Source organism: Caretta caretta, chromosome 12 (genome assembly GCF_965140235.1).
Source record: "Caretta caretta isolate rCarCar2 chromosome 12, rCarCar1.hap1, whole genome shotgun sequence".
Lineage (NCBI taxonomy): Eukaryota > Metazoa > Chordata > Testudines > Cheloniidae > Caretta > Caretta caretta.
The window spans coordinates 4,780,020-4,795,154 of record NC_134217.1 but is presented as its reverse complement, the minus strand read 5'-3'; the positions used below and the strand labels follow the sequence as shown (position 1 = coordinate 4,795,154).

At 50.5% G+C, this 15,135-nt stretch overlaps 1 protein-coding gene across 2 annotated transcripts in view; it reads left to right on the top strand.

Annotated features, from left to right (window-relative positions):
* Window positions 1–15,135, top strand: part of RANBP10 (RAN binding protein 10) — a 168,128-nt gene that overhangs the window by 32,557 nt on the left and 120,436 nt on the right. For both annotated transcript variants that reach the window (XM_048816478.2, XM_048816477.2), the window contains exon 3: window positions 14,602–14,654. In XM_048816478.2, the coding sequence (XP_048672435.1) occupies window positions 14,602–14,654 (53 nt within the window). The remainder of the gene's footprint in view (window positions 1–14,601; window positions 14,655–15,135) is intronic.

Sequence of the window (15,135 nt, the reverse complement as noted above, 5' to 3'; positions counted from 1 at the left end):
GCGGCCAAACTCCCCGTACAATATTCCATAGGGACAAGGTGGTACAACCAAAGCTCCTTCCTAAAGTAGTTTCAGAACTTCATCTGAACCACCCAATCAATCTGCCTGTCAGCTTCCTGAGGCCACACTCGGCACTGAGAGAAACATTGCACCCGCTAGATCAGGGGTGGGCAAACTTTTTGGCCCGTGGGCCACATTGGGGTTGTGAAACTGTATGAAGGGCCGGGTAGGGAAGGCTGTGTCTCCCCAAACAGCCTTGCCCCCGCCCCCTATCCACTCCCTCCCACTTCCTGCCCCCGACTGCCCCCCTCAGAACCTCTGACCCATCTAACCCTCCCTGCTTCTTGTCCCTCACAGCCCCTTCCCAAGACCCTCTGCCCCAACCGCCCCACCCCCTATCCACACCCCGCCCCCCTGACAGGCTCCCCAGGACTCCCATGCCTATCCAACCCCCCTATTCTCCATCCCCTGACCCCTCCCCACCCCCCGAACCTCGGTGCCATCCAACCTCCCCCTGCTCCGTGTCCCCTGACTGCCCCGACCCCTATCCACACCCCCGCCCCTTGGGACCCCACCCCCTATCCAATCCCCCCGTCCCCTGACTGCCCCGTCCCATCCAACTGTCCCCTGCTCCTTGTCCCCTAACTGCCCCCAGAACCCCCTGCCCCTTATCCAACCGCCCTGCTCCCTGCCCCCTTACCATGCAGCTCAGAGCGGCAAGAGCTCGCAGCCACGCTGGCGTGCTGCCCAACAGGAGCAGCGGGCCAGAGCAGTGGCGGAGCGGCGAGGTGAAGCTGCGGGGGAACACCGCAGGGGAGGGGCCGGGGGCTAGCCTCCAGGGCCGGGCAGACTGGTCCCATGGGCTGGATGTGACCCACCTCTGCTCTAGATGTATTCAGGACTTCATTATATTGACAGGATCAAACCATTCAGGCTGTTGCCCTCTCTATTTTTCACCATAGCCGTGCATCTAAAGCAGGGGTGGGCAAACTTGTTGGCCCGAGGGCCACATCGGGGTTGCGATATGGTACAGAGGGCTGGGTAGGGAAGGCTGTGCCTCCACAAACAGCCTGGCTCCCCCGTCCCCTATCCACCCCCTTCCACTTCCCGCCCCCTGACTGCCCCTCTCAGAACCCCTGACCCATCCAACCTCTCCCAGTCCCCTTACTGCCCCGACCCCATCCACACCCCTGCCCCTAAGCCCTCCTGGACCCCACCCCCGGCTTCTTGTCCCCTGACCACCCCTTCCTGGGACCTCCACCACTAACTGTGCCCCCGGGACCCCACCCCCTATCCGACCCCACCCCCATCCAACCCCCCCACGGGGACTAGTCTCCCCGGCCGGGAGCTCAGGGGCCAGGCAGGATGGTCCCGCGGGCCGTAGTTCGCCAACCTTTAGATCAGAGGTGATCTCATCACAAAGGATATGGAAATAGATAACACAGTGTGTCTCACTGTTACCAGCTGGCTGGTGGACAGTCCCACCAAACATCCCTGCTCACTCTCCCAGAACACAAGCAACATTTTCAGCCCGCTTCAGGAGCGTGCCAGTATAGGATCTTTAAGGTGGCAACCCGGAGTGTCCCACTGAATTTGGTCAAACACATGCCTAGATTTAGCTGCAAAGTCAGATGTCAAGTTCAGGAGAGCAGTACTACAATGACTGTTCAGCTCATGCAGCTGAAAGTCCTCATTCCCACCATCCCGGGAGGATACTGCTTGCCAGTTCTCTACAGCAGGGTCCACACTGACATGTACTCAAAGAAAAGAGAATGGTTTCTTACCCTATGGTAACTGTGGTTCAAGATGTACTGAATGTGGATCCTACAACCTGCCCTCCATCCCTGCTTTTCAGAGTCCCCAGCTACCTTGGGCTTTGAATTGCAGCTGCTCTGCTCTTGATGCCCTCACATAGGAGCATGAGGGGGCACAGGCTTGTGCTGCCCTGACAGACACATCTATTAAAAAGTCCAGTCTCCCATACGTGAGGCATATGTGCACCTACAGTGGGATCCACACTGACAACACCTCAGCAGAACCACAATGAGGCCAGGGCTACGCTAAAATGTTAGTCAACCTAGCCACGTCACTCAGGGTTATGAAAAAGCTCCACCCCTTGGCATGTAGATAAATCCACCTAATCCCCAGTGTAGACAGCGCTAGGTTGGCAGAAGAATTCTTCCATCAATATAGCTACCATCTCGTAGGGAGGTGGATTAACCATGCCAAAAGGAGAACCCCTCCTGTCAGTATAGGTAGGGTCTACACTGAAGCACTATGGTGATGCAGTTGTGCTGCTGTTGCATTTCAAGTGTAGACAAGCCCTAACTGCAGGGTGAGTAACTGTTCTTTTCTGGGCCCCAGCTTAAACCTGAGAATTAACTGGAGTTTGCAGGGCTCCCTGAGATGCTGCTTAAACAACTTTTACTATGGAGTCCAGACAAGGGTGGAGGCTGTTAGCACTCATTCAGTTTGGAGAGCCATAAAGGACAGAGGGCTAATTCAGGTAATCACTGACATTTTATTAGAAGGGAAGTGTATTTGTACTGCTCTGTTTTCTTGGGGGGAAAGTGTGTTAACCTATTGGGAAGCCTGCCAACTACTCTGAGGAGCCAGGCTGAGACTGCCAGGGCAGCTGTGCACTTGGAATAAAAGAATTGGTATGGACCATTCCATTAGCTCAGGGGTGGGCAAACTTTTTGGCTCAAGGGCCACATCTGGGTGTGAAACTGGAGGGCCGGGTAGGAAAGGCTGTGTCTCCCCAAACAGCCTGGCCCCCGCCCCCTATCTGCCCCCTTCCTCTTCCCGCCCCCTGACTGCCCCCCTCAGAGCTTCCAACCCCCCGCTTCTTGTCCCCTGACTGCCCCCACGCCCTATCTAACCCTCCCGTGCTCTGCCTACTCCCCCACCCCCTATCCACACCCCTGCACTCTGACAGGCCCCCTGCGACTTCCACTCCTATCCAACCGCCCCCTGCTCCCTGACCGCCCCCCACCCCAAAGAACCTCCACCCCATCCAACTGCTCCTTGTCCCCTAACTGCCCCCCCCATCCCCCCGGACTTCCTGCCCCTCATCCAACCACCACCCCCTTACCATGCAGCTCAGAGCAGCAGGTGCTCACAGCCCAGCCGGAGCCAGCCACGCGGCGTTGTGGCTGTGGGGGAAGGTGCCGGGGGCGAGCCTCCCCAGCCAGGAGCTCAAGGGCTGGGCAGGATGGTCCCGCGGGCTGTAGTTTGCCCACCTCTGCATTAGCTGCTTCTACCACTAACTCCGTCACTTGGTGGTAGTGTGCAGGTTCACTCTCCAGAAATGGTTGTCAGCTTTGTGACAGTGTCCGTAAACAATGTGCCAATACCCTACCAGAAGAAGTTGAGATTGGCAGTTCTTTGGGGCGGGGGCTCTTTCATTCACATATTGTGCTGCACTGACCACGTCATCAGTGCTAAACTAATCAGCTTCCTTGAAGGTTCAAACCTCTCTGCATGTAACTAGGCCTGAGCCCTCAACTTTCCCTGCAGAATGAGCTGTCTGGCTGCCATTTATTTACGTAACACAGGTGGTTATTTCCTTAATACCTTTAGTGATCAGCTGCTATTCAGGCTAAGCATGGTTAAATTGTGACTAAAATCCAAATGCATCACTCAGATAAAATCCTCTTTCTCTGAGTTGCAGTGCCACTATTCTGTAGCACCATTTGTTGTATTTGGAAGCACCTGAAGCCAGTGGCACTGGGGATGGGGTCTAGCAAAAGTGGGGTGGGCAGCATCTTGTTTCCTCTGCCTGAGGCTCTTTGAGTGGGCTGAGTACCTCTGTTCTATGGCCACACTAGCAACTTGCCAGAAGCCTGTAGGCAACCTTTGCTTTTGAGCAGTTGTATTTAAAGGGATTGTTTCTGTAAAAGGATCTGATTTTTATTTTTCTGACCTTTTGGCTCTCACCCTTAATCATAGAATATCAGGGTTGGAAGGGACCTCAGGAGGTCATCTAGTCCAACCCCCTGCTCAAAAGCAGGACCAATCCCCAATTAAATCATCCCAGCCAGGGCTTTGTCAAGCCTGACCTTAAAAACTTCTAAGGAAGGAGATTCCACCACCTCCCTCGGCAACGCATTCCAGTGTTTCACCACCCTCCTAGTGAAAAAGTTTTTCCTAATATCCAACCTAAACCTCCCGCACTGCAACTTGAGACCATTACTCCTTGTCCTGTCCTCTTCTACCACTGAGAATAGTCTAGAACCATCCTCTCTGGAGCCACCTCTCAGGTAGTTGAAAGCAGCTATCAAATCCCCCCTCATTCTTCTCTTCTGCAGACTAAACAATCCCAGTTCCATCAGCCTCTCCTCATAAGTCATGTGTTCCAGACCCCTAATCATTTTTGTTGCCCTTCGCTGGACTCTCTCCAATTTATCCACATCCTTCTTGTAGTGTGGGGCCCAAAACTGGACACAGTACTCCAGATGAGGCCTCACCAATGTCGAATAGAGGGGGACGATCACGTCCCTCGATCTGCTGGCTATGCCCCTACTTATATATCCCAAAATGCCATTGGCCTTCTTGGCAACAAGGGCACACTGTTGACTCATATCCGGCTTCTCGTCCACTGTAACCCCTAGGTCCTTTTCTGCAGAACTGCTGCCAAGCCATTCGGTCCCTAGTCTGTAGCGGTGCATGGGATTCTTCCGTCCTAAGTGCAGGACCCTGCACTTATCCTTATTGAACCTCATCAGATTTCTTTTGGCCCAATCCTCCAGTTTGTCTAGGTCCCTCTGTATCCTATCCCTGCCCTCCAGCGTATCTACCACTCCTCCCAGTTTAGTATCATCCGCAAATTTGCTGAGAGTGCAATCCACACCATCCTCCAGATCATTTATGAAGATATTGAACAAAACCGGCCCCAGGACCGACCCCTGGGGCACTCCACTTGACACCGGCTGCCAACTAGACATGGAGCCATTGATCACTACCCGTTGAGCCCGACAATCTAGCCAACTTTCTACCCACCTTATAGTGCATTCATCCAGCCCATACTTCTTTAACTTGCTGACAAGAATACTGTGGGAGACCGTGTCAAAAGCTTTGCTAAAGTCAAGAAACAATACATCCACTGCTTTCCCTTCATCCACAGAACCAGTAATCTCATCATAGAAGGTGATTAGCTTAGTCAGGCATGACCTTCCCTTGGTGAATCCGTGCTTAAGTTGGTATGTTTCATTGCTTTGCTGTAACTTCCTAGTAGTCACTTTCATTTATTAAACATCGGCACTTTCCTAGGGCTTGTCTATACAGAAAATTAAGCTGAATCAACTAAGGGCATGGCTACGCTTGCAGATGTAGAGCACTTGGAGTTAAACCAGCCCTCGGAGACCGCAGCAGGGAAAGCGCTCAGTGTGTTCACGCTGTCAGCTGCAAATGCAGTGGCGTGGCCACATTGGCGGCACTTGCAGCGGTGCATTATGGGCAGCTATCCCACAGAGCACCTCTTCCCATTCTGGCGCTATGGCTTTTGGGAAGGAGGTGGTGGAATGCAGGGCATTCTGGGTCCTGTCCCAATGCCCCATCATGCATTGCTTCGCATCCCAGCTATCCCTGAGCTTCCGTCCACATTTGGCGACATCTTTCAATGTTTTTTGTACTGCGCACGCTGCCTTCCCTTTCGGTCTGCGGGAATGGATTCTAAACTTGTGAGGAATATGCTGATGGGTCACGCCAGCATGTCACGAATTGCCGTCGAGTTACTCCTTAAGCTACAAACTGACAGTGAGGGCTCCGACGATGATGTTGACTCGCATAACGCATATGGCACGAGATTGCTTGTGGCATTCACAGACATGCTTACCACAGTGGAACGCCGCTTTTGGGCTCAGGAAACAAGCACTGAGTGGTGGGATCGCTTCGTCATCCCAGACTTGCATGACGATAAGTGGCTGCAGAATTTTCGGATGAGAAAAGCCACTTTCATGGGACTGTGTGCTGATTTCGCTCCCACCCTGCAGCTCAAGGACACAAGATTGAGAGCTGCGCTGTTGGTGGAGAATTTTGGCTATTGCAATCTGGAAGCCGGCAACTCCAGACAACTACCGATCGGTCGCTAACCAGTTTGGAGTGGGAAAGTCGACCGTTGGAATCATGTTGATGCAAGTTTGCAGGGCCATTAATCGCATCCTGCTCAGAAGAACCATGACTCTGGGCAGTGTGCATGACATTGTGGCTGGCTTTGCACAAATGGGTTTCCCTAACTGAAGAGGGGTGATAGATGGGATGCTATAAAGGTTCAGATTCACCCCTGCAGCGCCTCCTGCTGGTCGTAGTCGAGAATTAGCTCGTCCAGCCACCAGAGCGTCCTCTGCAGGCCAGTGATCTGCCTTACCGCTGGCCCCCGTGTCCCTCCCAGGATCCGGGGCCCCTTTCTCTGTGGTGCTGCCCCCTCGGCAGTACCCCCACACTCTCAGGTTCTGTGTCTCCCCACCCAGGGGAACCCCCACCCTCGAACCCCCACCTCGCCACCGTCTGGGCTACTGCCAGTCCCACTTAGCCCCTTGTATCGGGGGCAGAATGCAGTGTATACGCCACTCATCACAGGCAAGGGGGTTTTGGACCTGCTGCCTCCGCCCACCCATGGGCTGCCCCTTTGCAACCCTGCACCTATTCAGCCTGTAGTCAGGCCTGCAGCCTGAGCTCCCAGCCCCTCTGGCCCTTCCCCAGCCCTGTTCCAATCTAGGTGTCCTGTTCAGCATCTTGCAGCCAGGCCCTTCTCCCTCTACAGGCAGAAGGAGACTGACTGGGCCCCTGGCTCACAGCCTCTTATAGGGGCCAGCTGGGCCTGATTGAGCTGGCCACAGCTGCGGCTGCTCCCTTAATCTGGCTGGGCTTTTCCCCACAGCCCCAGCCCTCTCCCGGGGCTGGCCTCAGCCCTGTCAGGGCCGGAGTGGGTAACCACCCCACTTGAGACGCATATTCCAATTTGGGCACCAGACGTCCTAGCCACCAAGTACATAAATCAGAAGGGGTGTTTCTCTACGGTTCTCCAGGCACTTGTGGATCACTGTGGGTGTTTCATGGACATCAATGCAGGCGGTCTGGAAAGGTGCATGACACACGCATCTTTTGGAACACAGACCTGTTCAGGAAGCTGCAAGCTGGGACTTACTTCCCAGACCAGAAGATCACCGTAGGGGAAGTCCAAATGCCCATTGTGATCCTTAGAGACCCCGCTCACCCTTTAATGCTGTGGCTCATGAAACCCTACACAGGGAGTCTTGACAGCAGCAAGGAGCGGTTCAACAACAGGCTGAGTCGGTGCAGAATGACTGTTGAATGTGCTTTTGGCTGTTTAAAGGGCCACTGGCGCTGTCTGTATGGGAAATTGGACACGGCTGTTGACCACATCCCCACAGTTATAGCCGCGTGCTGTACCCTCCATAACATTTGTGAAGGGAAGGGGTCAAAGCTTCACTCATGCTTGGACCACGGAGGTTCAATACCTGGAGGCTGAATTTGAACAGCCAGAGAGCAGGGGTATTAGAGGGGCCCAGCACAGGGCTGCAAGGATTAGGGATGCCTTGAGGGAGCAATTTGAGGCTAAAAGCCACCACTAATGTTTGGTGCCCTGCACGGGAATGAAGTGCAGTGGTTCCAATGATAGTAGGGATCAGTCTTTGCTACGTATGATGCACTGACTTGCAGTGCCTGTTGTTTTCCTGGGCTACAGTATCTTTTACTGAATGCAATAAAGAATGTTTTCAAAGCCAAAAAATTCATTTATTGAAAAAACCCCAGGACTGCTGGAGTAACAGAAAGGGCATGACACATCTGTGCTGTGTGGGAGCAGGGAAGGGGGCGGGGTGAGGAACAGGACAATCAGATTTGCTTATGTCCTGTTATCATATCCAACCTTCCTGTCTGGAGTGCCGTGCAGCACTAGTGCTGCACTTCAGGCTGGCTAAAATATGTGGTGATGGGGGTTGAACGCAGTGGGTCAGGGTCGTAGTTTGCAGGGCTGGGTGGTGAAGCTACAGGTAGTGGAGACAGCTGGTGGTGGTGATAAACTGGATGTTGGGGGAAGTGGGTTGGCGGTGACATGGGGGCGCACTGGAAAGTTTTGGGACAAGGGCTGCGGGGGGGGTGGGGGGGTGCGGATCTGCTCCGTCTGCAGTGCTATGAGCACCTGTATCGAGTCCGCTTGGCGCTCCATAATGCTTATGAGCCACCCCGTGCTTTGGTGCCGGCGATCCACATTCGGCTGGCGGACCCTCCTGTCAGTCTCCTGCCACTCCTGTACTGTTTGAAGTCATGCAGCCGGTCCTCTTTGGTTCTTTGCGTACGTGTTCTGATTCTTTGTAGTCTTTCGGCAGTTGATAACAAGGACAGCTGGGATCTCAAGATTGCATCTGTAAAGCCAAAATGCAACACTTAACAGAGGCAGCATTGTTCACACTAGACAGAGCAATTATTCGGCTGTACTTAAAGATAAGTACAGTGTACACAATAGCAGAAAGTGCTGGTCCCAAAACGAGCGCACATAACCCACAGGAGCCCCAAAATGGTAAGCACAGGGGCAAGGGGGACTGATTGTTTCACAGCCGTACTGTCCTCTGGGTTTCTGTGCCTTGGGGAGAGCCAACAGCTGCAGGGGGCCCCTATATTGAACACTGTCCCCACATTTTCCACAGGATGAGTTCATCCTGGAAGCTATCTCGCTGCTGAGGGTGACCTGGGAAGCAAGGGAGGGTCTTCTACTACAATGCGGCTTCCACCCTGGCCCTTATGCCGCTTGCCTGTGTGCAGCAATGGTCCCCCACCGCCCCTTGCGGCACAGTGGCACGGACATGTTAGCCTTACTGGGACATGGACCACAGTGGCTCTGCTAAGGAACCTGCAGAAGCAGATTGCCCAGCTTCTGCATGAGACCTCGCTCCCATTTTTCCTCCTCGTGCCTTGTTGAACTCTGTGCTGATACGGTGGAGGTGGGGTCGCCCCCAAGTATTACATCCAGCTCTTTGTAGAAACGGCAGGTCGCGGGGGCAGCACCGGAGCGGCTGTTTGCCTTGCGGGCTTTGCTGTAGGCATTCCGCAGCTCCTTCGCTTTAACCCTGCACTGCAGCGCCTCCCGGTCATGGCCCCTTTCCATCATGTCCCTTGATATCTGCCCGAAGGTATCGTAATTCCTATGGCTGGAGCGCAGCTGGGACTGGACAGCTTCCTTCCCCCCAAACACTGATGAGGTCCAGCAACTCGCCATTGCTCCATACTGGGGCTCGCCTGGCACGTGAAGGCATGGTCACCTGCAAAGATTCGGTGAGAGCACTCCACGCCTGGCTGAGCAAACAGGAAGGGAAATTTCAAAATTCCCAGAGAATTGAAAGGGCGGGTCGATGGTTGGTCACCTGAGGGCAGGGCAGTAGAGTTCAAAGTGATGACAAGAGTGTCTAGAACAGGCATTGTGGGACACTTCTGGAGGCCGATCAGAGCGCATAAATAGACCAGGGCGTCTGCACTGGTGCTGCAGTGCTCCAGCCTGGGAGAAGCAAGCTTTATGCTTCCCGTGGAGGTGGATTACCGGGGCGCTCCAGCCGCAGAGTCCTCAGCAAGTTTGCAGATGACACTAAACTGAGAGGAGAGGTAGATACGCTGGAGGGTAGGGATAGGATACAGAGGGACCAAGACAAATTGGAGGATTGGGCCAAAAGAAATCTGATGAGGTTCAGCAAGGACAAGTGCAGAGTCCTGCACTTAGGACGGAAGAATCCCATGCACCGCTACAGACTAGGGACCGAATGGCTCGGCAGCAGTTCTGCAGAAAAGGACCTAGGGGTGACGGTGGACGAGAAGCCGGATATGAGTCAACAGTGTGCCCTTGTTGCCAAGAAGGCCAATGGCATTTTGGGATGTATACGTAGGGGCATTGCCAGCAGATCGAGGGAGGTGATCGTTCCCCTCTATTCAACATTGGTGAGGCCTCATCTGGAGTACTGTGTCCAGTTTTGGGCCCCACACTACAAGAAGGATGTGGAAAAATTGGAAAGAGTCCAGCGGAGGGCAACAAAAATGATTAGGGGACTGGAACACATGACTTATGAGGAGAGGCTGAGGGAACTGGGGATGTTTGGTCTACGGAAGAGAAGAATGAAGGGGGATTTGATAGCTGCTTTCAACTACCTGAGAGGTGGTTCCAAAGAGGATGGCTCTAGACTATTCTCAGTGGTAGCAGATGACAGAACAAGGAATAATGGTCTCAAGTTGCAGTGGGGGAGGTTTAGGTTGGATATTAGGAAACGCTATTTCCCTAGGAGGGTGGTGAAACACTGGAATGCGTTACCTAGGGAAGTGGTGGAATCTCCTTCCTTGGAGGTTTTTACGGTCAGGCTTGACAAAGTCCTGCCTGGGATGATTTAGTTGGGGATCGGTCCTGCTTTGAGTAGGGGGTTGGACTAGTCGACCTCCTGAGGTCCCTTCCAATCCTAATATTCTGAGTCTGGGTGCTCTACGTGCCTTGCCAGTGTGGACACCTCAGGAGTTAGGGTGCCCTGGGCAGATTTAATGCACTGTAACTTGCAAGTGTGCCTTGTCTACACTGCCACTTTAGAGAGCTGCAACTTTCTCACTCAGGGGTGTGAAAAAAAAGCACCCCCCTGAACGCTGCAAGTTTCAGCATTGTAAAGTGGTAGCGTAGAGAATGCACCAGCGCTGGGAGCTACTCCCCTCTTGGTGATTTTTTTCCCAGCTCTGGTGCCACGACTACACAGCCATGTTAGAGCACTGCCACGACAGCGCTTTAGTGTTGCTAGTGAAGACACACCCTAAGTGTGAATTTAAAAGTACTTCATTTTGGAATTGAATTAAGCTAAAGCAAACCAAAGCCTCTTCACTTCTCAGTGAAAGTGTCCACACAGGGATTTAATGTGTTTAACAAATGCACTTTGAATTCAGACCTCTAGTTAATTCAGCTTAACTTCCCTTGTATACAAGACCCCAGTGTTTCTATTGGAGTGGAAACCTACAGGGCTTTCTTTCTGTTGACTTTTTAAAACTTGAATTTCAGGGAGGAGAGAGTGAACAAATATATAGCTTATGGGCTGTGGCTGAAGAATCTCAGTTCAATGAAGGACTATTCTAGGCACCTTCTAATGTGCAAGAGGATAGGAGGGGAGAGTAAATCTAAACCAGACTCTTAAAAATCCACATGCAATTCCATATGTAAAAATGTGTATGCACAACTATTGTCTACATGGGTTCATATACGCTGTGGTTTTTTTAAAATAAAAATAGCTAGCTTACACTGCATGTGAAAATTAAGAACACTTTAAAAAATGTTAATGTGTATTTGCAGCAGCTTCATGGATGATGTAATCATGGACATAAGTATGCATGTAGATCTGAGAAAAGAATATAACTGCTTGCCATGGACGTGTTAGGGAGCTTGTATATCTGGGGTGACACTGAGTTCTTAAAAATTATTTTAAATTTTTGGGGTTCTCCTACTTGAAGGTCTGCGTGTCTAACTGAAAAAAACCTGAGTCAATTTGGGCTACTTAATACACATACATTTCACTTCTAATAAACACCATCATAAGCCAGTGACTTTGAAAATGGGAACAACTCTTCCATCCTTATGTGGAAGGATGCCACTCATGCACTTTGGGATACGTGGATACATTGATGGAAAACATTCCGAAGCCCAAGGTCCTCAAGACCTACTTTAGGTCAGTTAGGTATTAGCTCCTCCTGATTTCTCATAATCTAGTGGGAAGGAGGGTAGTGGATGGTCCTTTAGGTATGCTAGGCCTAGACTGAGGCCTCACTAAAAGTAACATCTTGAAGCACAGTTGTAGTATAATATGCAGCCAGTGCAATTTTTGGCATGTAGGCTTTTCCAGTTGTTGTGGACAGCCTTCCAGTGGCCATGCTACTGTGTGATGAAATACATAAAGTGTTTGTTCATGTTTATGTGCTGTGACAAAGTTCCTGCTCTACTTTGGTGGGTCTTGTGCTTATTGGCAGATTTGCTTGCCTTGGAGCTTCATGGCAGCCCTCAGCTTGGCCGTTTTTCTGAATTCACAGTCCAGGTCAACGACTCCTGTGTCTGACGAGGAGTTGGGAGGATTTGGGGGGAACCCAGGCCCGCCCCCTTCTCCAGGTTCCAGCCCAGGGCCCTGTGGAATGCAGTTGTCTAGAGTGCCTCCTGGAACAGCTGTGCGACAGCTACAACTCCCTGGGCTACTTCCCCATGGCCGCCTGCTCCTTCTTTATCCTCACCATAGGACCTTTCTCCTGGTGTCTGATAGTGCTTGTACACCTCAGTCCTCCGACAGTCCTTGTTCTCACTCTCAGCTCCTAGTGCCTCTTGCTCCCAGCTCCTCACACACACACCACAAACTGAAGTGAGCTCCTTTTTAAAACCCAGGTGCCCTGATTAGCCTGCCTTAATTGATTCGAGCAGCTTCTTGATTGGCTGCAGGTGTTCTAATCAGCCTGTCTTAATTGTCTCCAGAAGGTTCCTGATTGTTCTGGAACCTTCCCTGTTACCTTACCCTGGGAAAAGGGACCTGCTTAACCTGGGGCTAATATATCTGCCTTCTATTATTCTCCTATAGCCATCTGGTCCGACCCTGTCACAGTGCCTATCCAGGACTCTAGGTGCTGTACAGTCGTTAAATTCAGTAAGTTAAAATGACCAATGACTTTCTGAGATACCATGCTAGACTGTAGGGAGCAACTCCGCAGTTGCAGGGGAACAGACTAGAAAGATTGCTTAATGAATCTTTTCCACCTCAGTATTGCAGAACGCAGCCGTAGATGCAATTAATGGCTTTTCACAGGTAGTTTCAAGCAGCCTATTGCAGCTGTCACCTAGCTCTAGATGTCAAAAAACAGTGGTGTTCAAATTGAGAGGAGTTCCATATATTTTCAAAAGGAAAGTCATTGCCCAAGCATTGTGCTTCCACATTTAGGTCATGGTGAGGGATGAACGAACAAAATAATTGCAGTTTAGAAATCCCTCAGATAAAACTTTAGGCGCATGAGGGAGTTCCCACCTCAGCCTTTTCGAGGTTGAAGTATCAGATAGCCCTGCTGCAGTCTTAGCTAGCCACTGTAATAGCACCAATAGCCCACTGTATTTTCCACTGAATGCATCCGATGAAGTGATCTGTAGCTCACGAAAGCTTATGCTCAAATAAATTTGTTAGTCTCTAAGGTGCCACAAGTACTCCTGTTCTTTTAGCACCAATATAGTAATATACATCTGAGTGTTTTCAATGCACTGACGGGCTTTACACAGTGCCACTGTTTCAATTCATAAGAACAGCCATATGTGGTCAGCCCAATGGTCTATCTAGCCCAGTATTCTGTCTTCCAACAGTGGCCAATGCCAGGTACTTCAGAGGGAATGAACAGAACATGGCAGTTATCAAGTGATCCATCCCCTGTTGTCCAGTCCCAGCATCTGGCAGTTTGAGGCTTAGTGGCACCCAGAGCATGGGCTTGCATCCCTGACCATCTTGGCTAATAGCCAATGATGGACCCGTCCTCCATGAACTTGGCATAAAAATCTAAATTGTTTGAGAGATTTGGAGTTGGAAGTTTAGTTGTCTTAGCTACAACTGATTAATCGCACTTGTACTCTGAGATCCTGATTTAGATTTAGCAGTTTATTTCTCCCTTCCTCTTCAAATTCCAGTTGTGTGGTGAAGATGTAACTACTCTTGTTCAAGGCAGTCTATTAAGTGGTGCATGCTAGATAAAGGTGGAAAGACTTAAGTGATAAATGCTCCGTTTCCAGCTTTATCTATGTGTGATATTTGGTATCTCTAACCTACATGGGGTAGGAAAATAGCTGAGGCATAAGGTCTTATCTATATTTGGAAACTTGTACTAATGCAATCAAACAGATTTAAAATTGATCAAATTGAACTGGTGCATACCTTCAAGGTACCCTCATTTGAACTGAGTAAAACTTCCCTTAACTCAGTTCAGCTTAACTTGGTAAGTTTCCAGAGTAAATGAGGTTTAAACTGATTTGAGTGAGTCTACATTAGTAGTTTGCACTGGTATAACTAGAGACAGTCATGCAACTTTTTTAATATAGACCAGACCGAAGACTTCAGGAGGACACTGTTAGCTCTGCTCCCCATTGTGGGGGGATTGGAGCAGGCAGCCCCAGAAGCGGAGCCCCTTACAGGAATCACTTTTGACTGTGTTGTGGATTTACATTGGGTAAGGATCAGGAGCCAATGTGTTGAGTTGCTTAGAATTATCTGATGCTTAAATCTTGTTCGCGCTCTTGTCAGCTGCTTGTAAGTCATCACCTTATCTTGATGCAGGAAAACCAAGGGGCTAGCTGCTCTGATTACTGTGCGGTTCTAGTTTTCATACCAATTAGGAGCTGCAGGAATGTAGCTGCAGTTGGAGAGCAGAGAGGCATCAGTTCCCATGGCTGATTAAGGCATTTTCTCTTTGATTCCAGAAACAAATAAAAGTACTGAGGGAAGTCTCCAGTGAAACACTGCGGTCTAATTTAAAATGGTTTCCTGTATTTCTGGAGGGGAGAATCTCATGTGACTTGACCATTCTGCATTTAACTAACAGAATTTTGTTTGTTTGAAGGTACATGGGAATAGGACTCTCAGCCCAAGGAGTCAACATGAACAGACTTCCCGGTGAGTCATGTTAAGAATTGTTTGTATGCAGTGTATTAATCTTTGCAGTGAAATCATATGATTCTCAGAAAAACATGGTCTGTTTCCTCTTCATGAGGGTGGAAGCAAGGATGCTGTTTGGAGAACGGTACATCTGAGTTATGGATGTGTTTGTATTTTTTAGGGCTTGTCTTTCCAGTCCATGACTGTAAAGCTCTTACTTATTGGTGTGGAACTCCTGGCTGTATGTGGGATTCCGGTCTTAAAATGAGTTGGCACTGAATGTGCACATCAAGTTTGAACTCTTTTCTGCTGTTGTAAGGCTACTCCACGGAAAGCTTGTGTATTATTACACCACCCCCACCACCCCCCCCCCCCGAGCTTGGGAGCCTTTGCTACTGAGCTGCTGCCAATTATTATATCGCCTCCTTACTCATTTTTACCATATAATTATAAAATAAATAAATTGGAATATAAATATTGTACTTACATTTCAGTGTAT